The sequence below is a fragment of the Lipophrys pholis genome, assembly GCF_963383615.2.
Source record: "Lipophrys pholis genome assembly, chromosome: 11".
Classification (NCBI taxonomy): domain Eukaryota; kingdom Metazoa; phylum Chordata; class Actinopteri; order Blenniiformes; family Blenniidae; genus Lipophrys; species Lipophrys pholis.
Genome location: NC_137631.1, coordinates 12650460 through 12670346, shown reverse-complemented (window position 1 = coordinate 12670346; position 19887 = coordinate 12650460). Strand labels below are relative to the sequence as shown.

The 19887-nt window shown below is 41.8% G+C and overlaps 1 protein-coding gene across 10 annotated transcripts in view; it reads left to right on the top strand.

Annotated features, from left to right (window-relative positions):
* Window positions 1–19887, top strand: part of plekha5 (pleckstrin homology domain containing, family A member 5) — an 82442-nt gene that overhangs the window by 36406 nt on the left and 26149 nt on the right. For 8 of the 10 annotated variants that reach the window (XM_080475395.1, XM_080475388.1, XM_080475391.1 and 5 more), the window contains 4 exons: window positions 8691–8774; window positions 16168–16288; window positions 16378–16482; window positions 17932–18004. In XM_080475395.1, the coding sequence (XP_080331521.1) occupies window positions 8691–8774; window positions 16168–16288; window positions 16378–16482; window positions 17932–18004 (383 nt within the window). Of the gene's footprint in view, window positions 1–8690; window positions 8775–16167; window positions 16289–16377; window positions 16483–17931; window positions 18005–19887 lie in introns of those variants that run through there. The other 2 variants (XR_013935799.1, XM_080475396.1) reach the window with 2 other exon arrangements.

Genomic DNA, 19887 nt, shown 5'->3' with positions numbered 1-19887 from the left:
GACGCGTTAAAAAAAAAAAGAAGAGTCCAACTCCTTTAGTTCTCTGTTTACACGTCGTTAAATAGAAACCCCTACTGGGGAAGTGTTTAAATAAATACTATCTGAGACTTTCTGTCTGGTTATTGTTAGTTCACCTGCAGTGTCGTCTCGATGCAAATCAAAGCTTTTTCTGTTGTGGATGCTTTAAACCTGTCATCTGCCAGTTTTAATAGACTCTTCAGAGCTATTGAACCCCCCCCCCCCCCCCCCCCCCCCATTTGCTTTCTTTCTGTTAGCATTCACTTAACTGCAGGCAGTCCTGCATCAACGCTGTTTTCCCCTCATGACTGTATTTCATACTTAGCAGCTTATGTTAATTTTGATTTCTTACAGTTCTGAACTGGACAGCTGGTCTGGTTCATCTGTTAAAGCTTTTGAACAACAGTTATGTCACACATATAAATTGCACAGGCTATGTATGTATATTCTCTCTGTGTTGATAATGCATCATTGAAAAACATGTATGATATTATCATTACTTATTTATCTTTTGGTGTTTGCTGTCATTCATAGATACAATCACACTAATAAGCGGTTGAACCTGCTCCTCTTGTTCCTGTTGGACTTGACTTTAGGCAGCATGCTGACAGTCTTGATTAGTTATTTTTTTCCTGTGCGAGTCGTGGATGATGGCCAGGCATCCTTCTCTCAAGAGAGCTTTTGATTTTGACCGCTCATAGTATTTCTGCAGGGGGCTTTAAGGTCTGATGGTGGTCTGACGGATTGATTGCTGGATATAGAGCATGAAGTGGGTGTTGGCACACAGCCATTAAACATCACACAAGTTGGCCTATACATAGCACACAGTGCTTCACCGCCATACAAACTCCCTCTGAACTCTGGAAGAAGGATGAGATTTGCTGTCCTTGTAGATACAGTCACTCACCATCGCAGTCAGAGTTGTTTGAGCCATTCCGTTTGGCAGACAAAATGTACTTCTGTGCTCTGCTTGGGAGTGGAGCGCTCATCGTTCAATGCTCGACTCCCCCGCAAAACTTTTCTGACCATTCATGAACAGCTAAGCTTGAAGAGTGCGGTGTAAACGGCAACATGCATATTCTTGTGGGCACTGCCGATTCTGTCGAGAAGGAGACACACAATCATTAAATGGTAGTCCTCAGTGATGGAGATAAACAGATGTCTTGGCTGTTGATTCAGCCCCAGCGCTCACTGAGCAGAACACATTAAGAGAACAGAAGGGTGGAGCCACATTTGGTTTTAATCTACAAGGCAGCCCTGTAGCCTGCTACCATACTGTCATTGTCAATTGTTAGCATTTGTCAGCCATATAGTGACACAGTGTGTGAGTTCTCCATAGCATTCTGTAGTGTCCTCTGTAGTATTTTCTTCTCTTCGTGCGAAGAAGTGCGTTTGCTTTGCGTGACAGCAGGAGAGTTGTTCATTCATTTTGCAGAAAGAATTCAGCAGTGGGTTATTACCCAGACTCGTAGCCCTTTGATAGCCCCCTCGGTGCTGCAGCATTTAAGGTGATGCTCAGTTAATTTGCTCCTGTATGCTATTGCTTTGGAAAAGACTAAACTTCTATCACTTACTGTGTCTTCGCACTCTTGAGTTCAGACTTTATGGTGCAAACACAAAAATTGCACAAGGTAATGTCGAACCTTTAATGCAGAATAAGTATATGTTGGCTTCATTATGTATTCACTATCCCACACTCTCTATCTCTGGGCTATTTCTTTAAGAACCTGACCCTGATTAGAAGTATAATTTTCGGTTCCACATTTCTGTTCATTTTCTCCAGTAGACCCATAAAGCTATTACAGCTAGAGTACATATGTGAATTGTGAACGCACACACAAACGTTTACATTTTCCTTTCCTGCTGCCGTGTTGAATGCGAGGCTCATGTCGTCTTTGACAAAGCTGGAAATCGACTGTGGAGGTGTCAACAAGGGGGGTTTACAGAGGCTGAAAGTGAAAATGGAAACTGTCTTTGTGTGACTAATTTGGAAAGTTCATTTCGTGGTCCGTCACTAAGCCTTTAAGGAACCATTTCTGTGGCGTCATGAATAACAGTTGTAGCTTGTGACTGGTGGGAAGACCACAGCAGGGCCTTATTGTGCGCATCTACATCGCATGTAAAGTTTCACTTCTTCCAATCAGTGTTCTGCTTTCCCAACAGCTTGTTTCCATGGCTCTGAAAGTCTTCTTGAAATCGACTGTTCTGCTGTGTCACCTTGACACACTTTGCACACAGCCACAGCTGCTTCAGTGGGGGCAGCTAATTTGATTATTTGTGTGAAAAAAAAAATAAAATCTGATTTGTTGCCCTGATGGAGCAGCTGGTTTCTGTGGTTAAGTATAGAGGTCTAAGGTGACAGTCAAAGCTTCACTATGCTGCAGCTGACGCTATGAGAGACGTCTATGCTGCAAATATTTTAGCTTGGTGTCAGTTTTTAAGCTTTTTTCCAAAATTAGGTATAGATACAGTAGATGCTCCTCATAGTTTCACTTTGCTCCATGTACTTGTGACATGTTATCTGTTATTTGGTTTACGGGGGCTGCAATGTCTTCTTTTTGTCTTTTTAAAAAAATTTTTTTTAAAGCTTTTCTCTTGTCCCCCAACACACACGCATGCACACTCATAAACCACCTAGTCTGCTTATTCAGCTCAACCTTTGTGAGCAGGGCTATTCATACCACCAGCCACTGTCCATGTGGTATTGAAGAGACCTGGTGCAGTCCAATTCCCTTTCATACTGGTGAGGACTACCTACCTGATAATGTGGACGCCCTAATTAGTGCTGCACTCCTCACATGTTATCTCAGAGTTTCCGTCTGCGTAATAGGATTAAATTTAGGAGCATTAGCAAGAGAATTAGTATTACTACAAGGCTGTGTTTAGTGAGTTTTAGTTGGATCTGCTGAATGAGGGACCAAGACACCTCTTTAAAAACTCCTGTAGAGTTTGTCTTAAATGTTGGGTTGCTTTATCTTTGTAGACAACGACAAGCTAGTTTTCAGATTCAATGTCTGGAAAAATGTCCTGACTCATGCTACGGTGAGGTGAGTGCTGTATATCATCAGATCGTACCCTCAGGAAATAAATTATTTTGTTGTTCTGACATGCCTAGGCAGTTTTCGAGAACAAGGATGGCCTGCCGGTCGAGGCCTTGAAGCAGTTAAAAGTTGTTCTATTGAACACAAGTAGGACGGTTTTGCTGGATATTGCCGGATTTGGAGACATCATAAGGTGACCGAAGAAGAAAGGGATTTCTTTGCTTCACATTTCTCAAAACTTAAAAGATAGTATAGCGGCTGGGAACATAGAGCTATGGATCCAGATTTTATAGAACGTTATAACATCAAGACATGTAGGTGATGGACTGCTGAGATGGAGGAACTTCTGCTTTTACCCAGCAGCTGCATGTCTCGTGTTATTAAAAGGTTATAAGTCATGAGTTTGTTCAGCGCTGAGCACCCTGTGTTTCACATAAACCTACTTATATTGATCCTTGGTTCATTTCAAAATATTACACAATGTTCTTTTGGATTAATACTATATATTAGCTAGTTCCCAACCTGGGGTCCAGAACCCCCTTGGGTGGGCCAGAGACATCAAGGGGAGGCTTTTCTGGCTCTGGGACTGTCAGAATTCAATCTGCACATGCCAAAAAAAGCTTGAATACTTTCTAGAATCTAAAGCAGACCTGGGAAATTGGCCATGGTTTTTTATCGTGAAGGCTTCTGCTCCTGTGTTTTGGTGTGACCGTGGGTGACCACCAGTGTTTTTCTTCAATAATTATATTTTCATTAGAGTTTAGAGTGGAGGCCTGCAGACTTCCTGAGAGATAATGTGAGGGTTCCATGAAAAAAAAAAAAAGGCTTGGGAACCAATGGCTTAATGAATGGTTTAATGAATGTGAATTCCTTGACTCAAGGTCACCATTATCAAGTACCATCAATCAAATGTCTTCCTCCCTCGCTCATTCAGCACAGAATAGACAATTATTTTGTGCGCCTGTTCATTGTCATTGTGTCACAGTGCCAAATGTGTATCTTTATCTGAATTCCTCATGTTCATATTTCAGACTCTTCCCAGAGACTCTGAATTGTTCCATTTTTAACACAACAGCCAGAGGAAATCCCCTTCAGCTTTAGACGTGCTCCCAACTAAGAAACATACCACCACAACTGTGTTTTACTTTCCATTTTTCTTTTGGCCTGTAGAAAATGAGCATGGGATAATATTAGTAAGCGTGTTCTGTCGCAGATATATTTTCTTAACTATTTTGTGTTCCCTGTAGAAAGATTTCACACAGAATTGGTTCAAGATCCCTGAACAGTCAAGCAAATGTTGTTCTGCTGAATGTGTCTAGTGGATAAACATCAAAGATACTTCATGAGGGTACAGTGGGGCCCCTAAGCTCCGGTGTTAAAATCCAGTGACATGTTGTGGAGCCCTTTCACCCTCTCCCTTCTGTCTGGATCGTTCTTGGAGCGTCTTAGTTGTTTGTTGTTAAACTGCAGTAGAGGGGAGCAGCGGATCAAAGACCCACCCAGAGTAATAAAAGCTTAGCCTTGTGGAGCGCCGGAGTGACCTCCAGACCTTAAGCTCTTCATTACCGCAGCTCACTGCTAATTATTGTGGACAGTAGAGTTGAGAAACCAGACCACTGCCCAAGTCTTTGCACTGCGGGGAGATCAGCTCTTACTACCTCTTCTCGTTCCCCACCGAGGTCCAAGTGAGATTGAGGGGAAAATTAACCTCTCAGCAACGCCCATCACATAAACCAGTATCTCTCTTTGGTACCTAAAGTAAAATTTGGCTCCTGCACAAAGAGCACATGATGTTTTGTTCTTATTGGGGTTAAAACAAACCCCAAAAAATTGCACATGCTCCACCTCCTGAAGAGAACCATGATATTGTGAAAACTTAAATGTGGACTCTATTGACCACAGACCACATCCCGGAGAATGTGTGACTATTTTGAATAGAGTTCTAAGCTAAGATTAGTGAAAATGTGTATTGTAGAAACATATTTACTCAGAAAGAGATTTTTCTTTGAGCTGTTTGCAATCTGTCCTATTTTGTGGTAACAATGGCTTTTGTTGTTGTCTTTGAAAACATTATTACCGAGTGATGCTTCGAGAGGACTCCCGAGTTTTGTAAGACAAGACAGTCAGCCCACATATTTCGTCAGTAATTGTTTCGCACTGGGATCCTCTCATGTTTGCTATCAGCTCCTGACACCATATGGACGCAGGAAATGGATTTTGAGCGGGATTCTCTCTTCGTTGTCAATGCTGCCACAGTTAAATGGTGAATGTCCAGCTTGTATAGCACAAATAGGATTTTAAAAAGCTGGAAGTGTAGATCTGAAAAACACTGTTGTTACCTTTTGTATGACGTCTAAGGTGATATTTTCCCCTGAAAACGTAACATAAGGAAAAAATGTGTTGCACCATCCTGCTTGATTTGACCCGTTCTGGCACAGTCGCATTGTTATTTCACAATCTGTCATGTGTTCATCTAAAATTCAATCACTCGATTGAACCTTTTAGAATTGTGAAGTGGGTCCATGTGCATTGATGAGCCTTGGATGCCCATGACTGCTTCACTGCTTTTTCTTCCTTGGACTACGTTTAATATATTATAAATGCTACAGTATGGGAAGCATCCCAGTTGTCGAATCATCACAATTTAGTCTACCTCCCTCAAAACTTTCCGCATCTCCATTCATAACACATAAAGTGTAAGGTCATAATGTTCACTCGCTGCCTGGAGAGTTTATCTGTTATAACATTTTCACATTGAAACTGATGCGTTCAGCTAATGTGGTTTTTAAATCTATGATGACCTGATTCAAAATAGTCGAGGATGTGACTTCGACCACAAAGGAGAGGCTACATGTCCAACGTGCTTCCTTGTGTTGCGCATGCCCTCATCACTTTGGTCACATCATCAAGGCAACAGATCCCCCTTCTCTGCAGCTTGTCACTGCAGTGCCATTTTGGCTGAATAATCAACACAATCTACTTCCATCTTTTCGTTGTTCCAATTGAAACACATTGTAGGCATCATACCGACTGGTTCATGCACCTGCTTTTCATAAGGCTGTTAATCAGACGATGATCCATTACCCACTCTGGAAGATGGACTGGTGAGATGACCTTGCTCCTCATGCTGATTAAACACGCCCACACTAACCCCACTCCCACCAAGCGGGCGGTGGACTGCCGGTTCAGTGTGAAAATGACTCTCACCTCAGATGTCAGTGTTCATGATGTCTTGGCTGATCCGTGCATATAATCTATTTTGTTTCTTGTGGGGTCTCTTCACAATTCCTGCCATAGGCATACGTTATCAGGTCTTTTTTCAGCTTTAACTTCTTGTGGCTGTTTTTTTAATCTATGTTTAATATTGGCTACTTAAAAGGCTAAAACTGAGCACAAAGTATATCATGTAGACGTCTCCTGAAGTCTCCTGGAGACTAAAGCACCAATCGAGCTGGGCCTGTCAAATTGCTCTATCCCAATCCGCTGGTTTGCTTTGTTTCTCCTGCTTCTCAGAAAAATGTTTGGGTGTCTTGTGGCTTGCTACAGTAGATATTTGACTTGTTGTCTTTGGCTGTTCTTACTTTGCCAGTTTCTTTGGGCATCTAATGTGCGACCGGCTTGTTTTAGCTTGTGTGCAGAACTAACTCACTGTACCATCACTCAGGACTGTTGGAATTCACTAGCCAAACTGCCAAACCATAACAATAGGCTGAAAGAAGCTGAAGACTGCAAATACTTCCAGACAGGATGCTGATTCCTAGTGGGTTTGGTACAGGTAGCTCCTCCTTTAATGTTTATCAGTCGGTTTTATCGCCCTTGTATTGCTGAAACGAACATTTATCAATAAGTTTGGAAATGTATTTAAAAAGTGGCAGCAGCTTAACATGTGAGGTTACACTATTATGTTGTGTTACATCCCATCCCACGGAAGGAAGCATGCTAATATCTTCTATGTATTGCAGTATTCATTATCATGATGGGTGGTGATGGGAGCTGCTTTGTTACGTATGTTTCTGAAAGCATCCAGTATGGACTCAAGCGCCGACTGAAGATGTCTGTAATCAAAAGGCATTCAAAGTCAATTAATAGTTATAAGTACATAATTTATAGACGTAGTTATACATGTTCACCTCTTTTGCTTCTACCCTTTCCCAGAGTACCACTTGAAAGCAGACTTGATGTGTATGCATTAAATCATGATTCCAAAAGAAAATTGAAGCCTGAAGATCTTTGCAAATCCCTTAGTGTCATTACTTCATCTTAAAGTTGTGCACGTAACCATATGCGCTGTATGTCTACAGTTCCTTTCTTCTTTTGAATGTGCAGCCAGCCTACATGCAGAGCAGCATAGGCTTGTGCAGAAGATACCAGAAAAATATGGTGCTGTTGGCCTGGCCCAAGACCGCACAGAGTTCTCTGCCAACAGTGCCTCCAGTAATTATAGACCAAAGCTGTGGAGACTGTTGCTCTTCAGGCTAAACTGAAACTAAACCCCCTATTTCATACTCGGTATTTGCTCTTTTCAGGACATGAGCAGCCCATGTTTAAAAAACGGTGTTATTTTTGGGCTGTAGTTTGACTCTCTTCTGTTTATAGATCTGCCTGAGTGAGTTGAAATATAACTGTCCAGCACATAAAGGCAGTCGTAACTTTGACATTGACTTTGTTGTTGACATCAACAGGGCCTCCTTTTTCCTCTTGTTACCTCTTGTCTTTGTTAATCTTCACTGTTGTCAATATATTTGAATAATACATGTACAGTATTTTCTTTTTTCTGACTGATGGTTTAATCAAACAACCATTGATTTTTCCACGTCGAAAGGAGCTGATGAATTGTCAGTGGATGTTGGATTTATTGTGCAGTTGTAGTCATAATTCTAATAACACAACCCAAGCACAAATCTAATGTACTGTTACCAGTATCATTGAGAAGCAGTGAAGCTTGTAATTCTTCCCGAGAAGTTCCACTAAGCCCTCTGCACCACTTGGGCCGTCCACTTCCTCGCGGCTTCGACCAGAGTTCTCTCCTCCAAAGACTGTGTGGTCTGTGTCCTGTTGTTCTAATTATGCCCGGGTGGAAGTGACTGTGGGTTGCTGTAATTGGCCAACTGGATGGGTGGGTGGCATCTTGTGTCCCTCTGTCATTAGCTGTTGGGTGTAGAATGGCAACGCAGCCCATTGGAAGCCTGTAGATTCTGTAAGTAGTCGTGAAACACAAAACTAAACCGTTCTAATCTAAGAATGAAAATGTTTTTGCTTTGGCTCTTTAACGACACAGCTCCTTCCCAGCATTGTTTTTGGCACACTTTTTGCCATACTGTGTCGTTTTTCATTGCATTGTATGTTCAGATACACCTGCATTTACGATTTGAATGATTGGTGTGATTGATTTTGGTTTTGGACTGTTTTTGTAATGTGTGTGTACTTTTCAGAAATTGTCTCTGTTTTTATCAATAGAAACTCTCCCTCAGGGCGCTCTTGGCGGATCTCTAAAGCATATTTACAGCAATAATCCGCGTCTCTGGAAGTTATTGTTCAAGAGGAATCGACTGTTATTTTTACTAACATGCATGCATTGCCTTCAGACATTAATCACTCCTCCTTTGTCCGCTCTCTCCCTATTTCCAATAGTCATAATGAGCGGAAGGTGACCTGCAAGCATCCCGTCTCAAGCTTACCCTCTCAAGACAACTGCATCTTTGTCATCAACGAACAGTAAGTCATTTGTTTTTGCCGTCAGAATGGCGCTGGGCAGCATTTTCAGCACTACAGTATGTCGTTGTAACTCCGGATGGGTAGACAACACTGCATAAGCCCATGCTTTGCATCATCTCTGGGCTGTTCCACTCGTTCAGTTGAAAAAGTCTACTATTCAATGCGCCCTCAGTTCTCTATCTTCATTCTAAGGAATGAGAACTGGCCTTCTGTATAGACTTTTCAGACACATGTTGGATGCTTTTATCACTTTAAAGATTTTGTTTACTGTAAGTGAGGCTTTTCTTGAAATGTCAAGGCATGATTATTGATCTTGAGCAACCTGATCCCATGTGGATGAAATCCAGAGGGACAGTACTTTGCATCCTTTCCTGTGTCCTGGTATAAACTATGATTCATGGGACTGTCTTCTTCATTCATGCAAGGTTGTGTCCTTCAACAGAGTTACATCCATGTGAAAATTGACCCTTCTCCCAGCATGGCAGTCATCACATGTTTGCTCACATGCTGGTTTCAGAAGCCAGTCATCGTGAGCTTTCACTCACAAGGGGAAGGACTCCACATACATGTCAGACTAAACTTAGTTTATGTCCACCTAAGGAATGATCCTTGTTGGCTCAACATATTTGCCCACAAAGGAAGTTTTCTTTAACCCCTCTCTGCCGTGACATTGGTAAGATGTCCAGCACAGTGCAGAAATGGTCAGAAACCACATGGAAATCGTCTCCGTCTTCACTGCTTCCCTTTGACCTAACCTGAAAGCTCACTAAGTAAACACATTTGACTGTCTCACATCACAACCCCGCACCCTGATGATAATGTCAGCTTTCATGGCTCCCGGTAGTCCTCTCAGCTTGGTGTTGTGCAACATGTATCAGCTCTACTTAGCTTTTCAATTACCTCAGAAATCCCTGTCATGGTGGATCTCCCACACTGCTAGATTGCTGCACTGAAGTTATGCTGTCACAACTTGCGTCACTTAGTTTAGCCGTGAACGCTAAAAATGTTCTTGTTCAATGGCACTGTGTTAAACGTTCTCAATCGTGGAGACAGATTTCCTAATAGATAAAAAAAAAACAATCTTTTTTGGGGGTGGAATATGCTATATTGAGCTGGTTTTGCCTCTGAATCCGCCCGAGCTGCATTTTGTGCAGACTGAGTCATTTGAACATGGCTGTGAAGAAGCTTGTTGCACCAGAACTGTCGCTCTGCACTCTCCTGACACATTCCTCTCTCCACTGTGTCGATCTCGCGTCTCTGCTGTTTTTCACGCTAAGAAGCACAGCATGCTCTTATAAGATGATTTCTCATTTAGTAATTTGTGAGCGAGATGCAAAATGAGTGTATAACAGAAAGAGGTCAGCTCGGGAGGACAACAGGAATAAAGAAAGACGAGTACTTCAGCCTTGAATTTGAGTTGACTGCTGTATGTTTGGCTGTGTTCTTACAAAAATAATAAGGGTGCAAATCTTCACCCCGGACAAGTGGGGAAAAGAAAAAAAAGAAGGCAAAGACGGATTTAAACTGCTGCGGGGATAAAGAGGCCCGGCTGAAAATCTCTGCCTAATCTGCTCTGCACTTTGGATGCATCCACAACACAAATCTTGCCTTTGGTTTGGTTTTATCATCAGACCAGTGTAATTCAAAGAAGAGACATGAACAGAATGACAGCATAAATGATGAAGACATAATTTAATTGGGGGGGAACCTGCAAGTTTAGAGCCAAGCTGTAGTTTTACCTTCGTCTTCAAACTAATCCCAACCATCCCCTGTGATGGCAACAGCAACAATACAGACACACTCAGGTGTTACTATGCCACGATGATTTTGACGTTTCTGTTGATGAAGGCTCTTAATCACATTCTAAATAATCTCTACTGACCATAAACACCGCCAGTATATTTCTACCTTTCTCACACCTCAAGGGTCAGTCTAGACTTGTGGAGTTTAACGCTTGTTTAAGTACTCTGCACGAACACACAAAGCATCGCTTCTGCTGTGTTCCAGAGAAACCAATTGGGGCTATTATTTGTGCATTAGCCTTCCTTAATCTGCTTTGATATTGCTCCTGGGATCTACAGTATATGGGCAATTTGACAAAAAGACCTGTCACTCATGCTTATACTCTCAACCTTGTTATGGTGTACGAGTAACTACTCAAGTCGTGGCTCAGTTATGTATGTGACATCTGGGTTCACACACCACTGTGAATGTCAGCCACATTACTGTATATATGTGCATGTCTCTATTTTTAGTGACCCACATGGACATGTGTAGGCAAACGGAGGCTATTTGTGTGGAGTATTTCACATGTTAAACCATGTTTAGCAAACTCACCACATGCTCGGAGCTCTTCGTGTAAACAACCTGTAACTGTGCAACATTAAGCTTTTTTGAAATACTCACTTTTTTTTTTTTTTTGTATTAGTCTGTGAAACAAATGGATTCTTCTTACAGAGCAACAGTATTACAGATGCACACTGGCAGAAATGACTGTGAAATAACAAGCTCCTCCATGATGATGGATTTCATCCACATTACCCATAGTGGGATGCAGCTGAATAATAAAAAGACAGTCGAGCAGGATAAGAGGCTAATCAGAGATAGAGGGTTAGGCTCCAGCTGATAAAATAGTGAAAAACCTTTTTTTTTATTTTTTATTTTATCTCATTTGTCTTGATACTTACTGTGGTGATTGATTGTAATCAGATTTGCAGAACTGTTCAACAGACAAATCTATAATAACATACATTTGTGTTTTCTTGTGATGATAAAAACAAGGCCTTTTAGTCAAGTCTGTGGTTTGGAATTGTGTTTTTATATAAATTGTCAATTTTCTGCTTTGAGAGAAACAGTTTCTTTATTAACTTGCACTGTTAAATTTTTTATGTTTCACTTTCATGCAAATAAGTAAACACTCTGCGTACATCTAAAGACTAGGAGTTTTCAAGTTCCTGCAGTGTGAACACACTAAATGCACTCGTAACTCAGATTTGTGTTTTCCCTGATGTAACCTTTCCCGACTCTCCAGCATACGGTCAAAGGTTCATATAACAGCTACTGCTATTGTTCCGCTGGCCTTCAAAACTGACTGAAATTCTCAACAGGTTTGTCTTTCCTCTATTTTGTAGTGTGAATTGTGGGAAATTGTGTCACCCGGCGTTTAGCAGGTAAATACACTTGCAGGTGCGCACCAATAAATGTGTGTTTTCCACTGTTGTCTTTTTGTATGTGAAACACTTGAACCGTGTTTGTCTGTTAATAGTCGTTCCTGTTGCACACTAACGGCAGACTGTGGCTGTGTTGAATGATGTTTTGTCTGATGGATTGTTATGTATTTGCACTGCAAAGTCCCGCAAGGTGCACTTTGCTGTCTGAACTACTGAACAGCCAGACGGGGGTAGACGCTTCGCTGGCTGATACTTAGCTATAGGTCAAACGGCACATCCTTTGTGAAAGCCGATCTGTAGAACAAATCTTTCAGAGCACAGTCATGGCTGGCAGTTTTATGGTTTCCCAGGAAATCAAAGAGAAATCTGCTTCCTTCACTTCTAACAAAAGAGTTGCTTCATCATTAGCTCAAAGACATAAAAACAGGGTTTGTTGAACACTGCCTGGTACACGCTTCGACTAACAGGTGATTTTCTTGGTCTGCCAATTATAACCGCGCAGGCTTCAATGCTGAGGATCCCGGTGTTGTTCCTGGGCGACTCTACAGTTGTGTGATGTTCTCATTTTGCATATTGGCGTCAGTTTATGTAAATATTGCGCAGCTCAACTTTCTCTTGCTGCTTGGTGTTAAATGACAAGTCCTAACAAACAGAAAAACCACATCACACACCCCAAACTATTAGCATCAAAAATTTAAATTAGATTAGTAGATGAGTGTGAATCTTTAGTTCATTAGCTACCTGAGTGGACTTGCAACACTAAATGTTCCCCTGGATGTGTGATCTGTGTCTGCCTGCTTCGTCTTCTGTGTGTTTTGTTCATTAAAAAAGATAAAAAAAAAAGTCCCGTTCAGCAACACACAAAGGTGCATTTCTGCAGGAATGCTGTGTGGTCAATTTAAAATGCACCCTCAGCCACTCAGTTCAGTGTCCCCCCCCCCCCCCCCCCCCCCCCCCCCAGTGTGCTTAGAGCGCCAAGCTTCAGTGGCAGCGTAAATCCCTCCCCGCTCTTTTCTGCACACACAGACCAACATGCTCACACAAGCTCACAAAATCCATGCGTGGCCCGGACAGCCAGGCTGACACTTTAACACACGTTGGTTCGTGCAACTGACACAGACTTTTAGAATTGTTTGTTTTTTGTCTTTGCAGAGTTTATTCTTGTTTAATACATTCAATTGATGTGACCAGGCTTTTACCACTTGACTGCAGGAAAAAGAAATTGAAAAATAAAATAAAGGACTTTGAAACATATTGCCAAGTGACAGTGAGCTGAACGAGCTCGGTGTTTTCTCCCAGGTGACAAGGCGACTGGACGTGTTTACGTGTTAGTTTTATAAATTGAAGCTGAGGACAGGCGATCACGTGGCCTTTTCAGCCGAGGTTCAGTGACTTGGCTGTTGACACAGAGCTGCTGTAAACACAAAGATGAGCATTGCTCCGGGTATCCTGCTACAGCTATTACTGTAGTCTTAAGTTACAATCTTTTCCACTGTGGGCTGGTGCTGTCGGACACAAAAATTCAACCTTAACCAGAAAACAGTCATCTAAAGCAGGCCTTCTTTCCAGACGCCACATTTGAAGATATGAATAGAAACATGATCCATGTGGGGTTTCTTGTGATCATTTCAGAGGCAGCCCTTTGGTGATTCGGTGGTCACGACTTATGTAAATTACTGATAAACAATGGAGGAGCTGAAATGAGCAATGCATAAAAAATAAGTTTTTCTTTGAAGTCGTATTCTGACGACTTTGGTTTCATAGGGCTTTTTCTTTTCTTTTTTGTTTAAGTGCTGACTCAGTTTTTTGTCAGTCAATCTGACAAAGAGTGAGTTTACAAGACCATAACAATATGATAATTGTGGGGTATTAAAATAATTGCAATCTGCTTCAAAAAAAGAGGCATTTAGATGCACTTCAGAAATGCAATATTCAAATAAATAAATGGATTTCAATTATATGGCGCTTTTCCACTGCTTGAGCCGTCCCCAAAGCACTTTAAATCGTTAGTCACATTCACCCATTCACATAAACATTCACACTCCAATGTCATGCAGGCGCCTAATCCCTCCATTGGGAGCAACTCGGGGTTCAGTGTCTTGCTCATGACTTGTGGACCGGTGGAGATGGGACTCGAACATGCAATCTTCCTATTGGGAGACGACTGCTCTACCAAGCGAACCAGTGTTCAAAAAACCAGAAGGATGCAGATGTTTTCTCAATCCTCCAACGTGCTGTTTATTTAGAGACGACGACAGATAGTCGATCAGGATCTTTTATCTGTTTCATGATATTTTTTGTTTATACACATGTACAAGTGTAAAGGGTCAGATATCAGAAGATTGGATTTTCAGTTTTTATTGGATAAGTAGTTATTTAAAAAAAAAAAAATGCTTAAAGTACCAGCATGTGGTAGATATATGGGTTAGTCATGTTTTTCTCTATTTGGTGTGATTGAATGTGATAGTGAACTCGATCAAAGCTTCATTTCATGTAGATCAAGTAAAGGTGTATTACTTTTCACCACTGACGCATGATTGCAGTTCTTTTACTCCTCGGTAGTGGTAAACTTATGGCTGTATGTTTTTAGTGGTGTATTATTGTAATACAGAGTACATTTTCATTTTCTATTTTCCCCATTTAATTAGCATAAACTCACAAGCCTGCACTTACACTCAAGCCACCAATTTCACACGCACGCACACACACACACACACACACACACACACACACACACACACACACACACACACACACACACACACACACACACACACACACACACACACACACACACACACACACAACTTTTCAGTTTCACCACACGCAGATTGATTATCGGATCCAAACTAATTATTTGCAGCTCAGACATGGTCTGGTGCCAAATAGAGCATCAAATAGAGCCATATCTCCCCTACGACAGAGTCAGTCCACTCTCCAACCCCTCCTCCAACTTCATGTTTTCATTTCAAGTGTCATATATTATAGTTGAGTTAGGATTTACTCACTGGAGGTGCCAAAAAAAATATTTTATGTTGCAAATTCATTGAAAATATGACAAAAGGGAGAATTCAGTGGGTCCTCGTCGCTAATAATGAGATATGTTTCTCATGTGTGAAGAACATTATTAGGGTGCTGCCGCTTCACACAGATTATGTAATTTATCATGTAAATCCAGGTAAGACAAAGTCATCTTTATTTTTTATTTTGTCTCGTCCTTGTTTGGAGGGGGTATGCGGGGAACCGTCTCGCCGTGCTGCACGGGAATGAACATCCTGTGTGTGTCCCTTGCCGATCTTGTTGGTGATGATCTCCATCCGTTATGCACTGTGACTATTAACAGCATGGAGCCTGGACTAACCCACACTTAGATCTGAGTGTGTTTGTGTTGAACGTGAACAGTTGTGTCTCGTGACTAACACGTGGTTGACCCAGGCGTTGTTAAAAAGTAACCTGCTATGAGCGAAGGCGAAACTGTGGAGTGGCTGAACAAGGTGTGAGAGATGAGACAACAGGGTTTCTGCATTACCATTTTTCTTTTCTTTTAATTATTTCATTATTTCCTTTAGCTGCTTCTCTTGATGAAAGCTAGTACACGTGGGCTGCTCCTTGCGGGGATGCCACAGTGGATCCACATGTTATTTGACATGTAGCCGGTGGGATTTGATCCAGGAAGAGTCCAGTTACAGGCTTTTGTCCCAAATCTCTTAGCAAATTGAGCTTTAAGCATACAATCAAAGTAGCCTGCTTGACGTTTTAAACAAGTCTTATCATTGATTTCTTTCACATGTCTAATTAAAATCTTGATAATCTCGGACACCAGTTGAGAACCACCACTTTTGAAAAGATTGTTCCCCTCCATGAAGAATATATGGCAATTCTGATGACCAGAGTTAACTAATTTCACAAGGCCTTATATCCTATAGCAGTTGTGTTAAACTTAATATGCTTTCATGTTATAAAGACCCTGCTTAGGCATCAGCCTCAGTTCAATGTGTCACGCTGCCTTTACAGACTGCAGATGTATCTACAGTGACATTGTGGGAGTAATTGGCTTGATTCATGAGTCTGTGTTGAAATCTCATTATAACAGAGTTTGAACTTCAGAGGGGAAATAAAGAGAGCAGATGACAGAGTCTGCATCCTCCCGTTTTCCTATCTTTGTTGAAGCCCTTGAACTTGTGACTGATGACTCACCGACGCGCTCTGTGTCTTTTGTTCAGATCTGCCTCCAAAGTGCCAGCGAATGAGAAGAAGGAGCAGCCACTGAGCACTATGAGCGAGGCCTCCAACTACGTGGGCAGCTCGGACTACGCTGCGAACCCCAGTAGTCCAGCAGGAAGAGTGAGTGACGAACTGAGACGGGGGGGGGATTAAATATGTGGTATTTATATGTGCAATGAGCTCACTTGCTTTCACACTGTGTGTTTTAGCCCTCAAGACCTTCTAAAAAAGTTCATAACTTTGGGAAACGGTCAAACTCCATCAGGAGGAACCCCAGCGCCCCTGTAATCAAGAGAAACTGGCTTTACAAACAGGTGAGGAAGAGTGAATGACAAGGAATATATCAATTGTACTCATTTGTGTTGAGAAGCTGAGTAGGTAATTCTATCTTTTTATAATTATTTATATTTGCAATGTAAAAGATCAGATAGATGTTGAGCATAAATTTCAACCGAAACAACTCTCAAGAGTTTATAATTAATATGATTCAGGCAGCAGGAGCCGTGTTTAAGATAGCTGTTGTCTTACTTAATTACTTAATTTATTTACTTGGTGTGAAAAGACGACGCTTGAAGCGGCTTTCAGTCAAACTGGACTCTCCAGCTTCCTCACTTGGAAGGCTCATTAAGTTGTGATTGCGAGCGCTCCGCACTGTTTTGTGAACACGTGACGGCTCCCTTTGGTGCAGCTGCCAGCTGCTTTTCCTTGAGAGACCTCAATCAGGGGGACGTAGATCAAGCAAACGACTCGCAAATCTGCTACTCCGAATAAAAGCTGGATTTGCACTTTTCTTTCCCTGCCTCATTGAAAAACCTGGAATCTATTGAAGTCCTTGGCTGAGGGAAAGCTGGAGCCCTTCAGTTGGGCCAGTGGGAGAACAAAATGCCACAGTGATTGATGCGACGGTGAAAGCCTCTACAGAGCGAGATCTGATGGAACGTTTGAAGTTTCTTCATGAACGCGTTATAAAATAAGTGGTTGAAACCTTGATTGAATGGAGGGAAGGTGGCAAATTAATTTCCACGAGATGATTCGATCTCGTCGCTGCATTGCTGAGCTGCCGCTTCTGTTAACGTCCGGAACAGCATTTGGTATTGTGGATCTGTGATACTAATGTGTTAAACATGCTGGATTGTGGAAGTGAATTTCCATTTTAAGCAAACTGCAGCCCACATGCCGTTTGACCATAATGACAGAGTTGTTGAGGTCCCTCCCCCTGCTTTTGTGCTCGGGGTGGAATCTACGATTAAGGACTCTGCTCAAGTTTTCCATTAAAACGAACGGGGGAGGTAATAGCCTTTACTTCACCCTCCATCCTTTTCAAACAGCAGCGTGAAAGGGGACTTTGATTTGACACTAAAGAAAACCTCGGCCCAGGAAGTTTAGTGGCGCTGTCTTCTGTGTACGCCATGGCAGAAATCGAGTCTCCTGACAAGCAAATTGCAGTCACTTCACGGAAACCCAAGAGATGTCTGAAATTTGTTCTGTCTTCTATTATGTTTTATGATCTGTGAGGTGTTGTGGACCGCATTTTCTTCGAAAAAAAAAAATAAATGCTAAAAACAGTAAAAGTGACACCTGCTTTGTGGTGGACATGCTTGTAAAACTGGACTTCAAACACAGCAGATTTTTTAGACATTTACCAACTTTTATTATTTAAGCAGCTTATTACAATGATTAATCATTGTACTGCAAAAAAAAAAAAAAAAAAAAAGATTTCCCATAGTTTATGGAATAAATGTACCATATCCTTGTGATTTCAGGACAGCACAGGGATGAAACTATGGAAAAAGAGGTGGTTTGTGCTGTCTGACCTGTGCCTCTTCTACTACAGAGGTGAGTGCTTTCCCTCCATGTTACATCATGTTTTTTTTTGACACCGCTAACAACAATAGTGGTTTTTCATTAGCAGTGAAAGTGCTGTTGTGACCTTCGGTGCCGCAAACTCTGCTCCTGCTGATGGTTAATATATCTGGATACAATTCCCTGTGTAAGCAGCCTGTCAGGGCCGGCTGAAAAGACATTGTAAGCAGTGCCAAGTCTTTCTTAATAAGGCTTAGATGCAACCCTACTGGTGGAGAGAGGTCATAGCAGGGATGATTTAATAATAATGCAACATTAGGGTAACCCAGTTCTTCATAAATTAAGCTCAATTAAGTACTTTTATTCTTACAAATCATCCCACACGATTGGAACCGGAATCTCATGGTCGCTGAAGGTGTGAGTATTTCTGAATTGAAATGAATGATCTGAATGATGATGAGTCTTTATTCCGAACATACAAACAGAAAAAGAAACAACAAAAACAAAATGTTTTCAGACTCGAGCAAGAAATACACCATTCACTCAGCCATAACTATAATTTCTCGATGGACGTTGTATTAGTCATGTTAATTTTTTTCACCCTGTATTTCCTCAAGGTTCCTTTTTGCTGTCATTGCAAAGTATTTGGCAGTGTTGTTTTTCAAAACCTGCGTTTCACCGAGCAGCCATTCACCAGGGATTTCACTTTTTCTCATGCAGCACTCGTGCTCCTATCAAATATTGACACAGCTGAGAATGTTTGAGAACTTTGAAAAGTGAAATCAACAAGCTAACTCCTGGTTAGATCTGCCGTGAGGCTGCAGCCACAGAGAAAAGATCAATCTCACCTGCTATAAGTCCACATATCCCAGCGCTGCAGCTTCATGCAGATATAGCTATCGTTTCTGCTGATCGGGCTGACACCGAGTCTGTGTTATTTCTAGCGTCTGCCACTCCTGTCGCCCTCTTTCCGCCCCCTGACTGACAAAAGCCACAGACAGCAGCCGACCCATAGGCTTTATCCAGATGGATATGTTGAGAAATTGTATCCATCAGCAGAGAGTGGGTAGAAAGGTCACGAACTGCGCTGCCTCAACTAAAGGCAGCTGCTCCCTGCTGTAGTTATCAGACTCCTTAATGTTCACCAGGATCGCCCACAATGTTGCAAATCCTCAGACTTCTCTGCACAAGCTTCCGTGTTGGAACTTTGTTTTGTTTTGTTTTTCTTTACAAGGCAGAAACACGGAGACTTATGAATAAATAAACAGTGGAGCGCAGGCTCAGCTAATGCTTTCAAATACATTAATCCAACAGTTCACGTCTGCTGCTCTTAACTCCTTAGGGGGCACTCCAGATCACAACACAGGTTTTGCCATGCTTGGAGGTTGATCGTAATTACATCTGGGTGTGGGGTTTGTCAGGGTGGCCGGTTTATCTCATAGGGTTGTTATGTTGTTCGGTCTGATGTGTCACTACAATGCGCTCATAGTGGCTGTGTCAATAGAAATACAGCCATAGGGTTCGGGTTAGCATTTTTCAAATGCCAACGCTTCAAAGAGTTTCATCTCCGAAGTCAGTGTGAAAATTAGAAACAGTCTTGGGGGCAGGTTTTTTTAGTACCCGCATGATCAACACAGCACATTACAACACTAGGTAATGCAGTTTTGCAAACCATACACGTACGTTATTTAAACAAAACCGATGTCTTTACAGATATTCAGCAGCTGTTTTCTTTCTAATGTTTGTTTTTCTGCAATGGTTTGGTGTCGTAAGTCAGTGTAATTTGCTAATATCAAATTGGGAAGCTAAGCTACTCGCTGCTTAAAACTTGGGATTCAATCTAATCCCCCCTGTGGCGAGTGCGCCGTTGTCAATGTGGAACCCTGTCTGTTCACTTAATGAGGATTAGAGCAGCC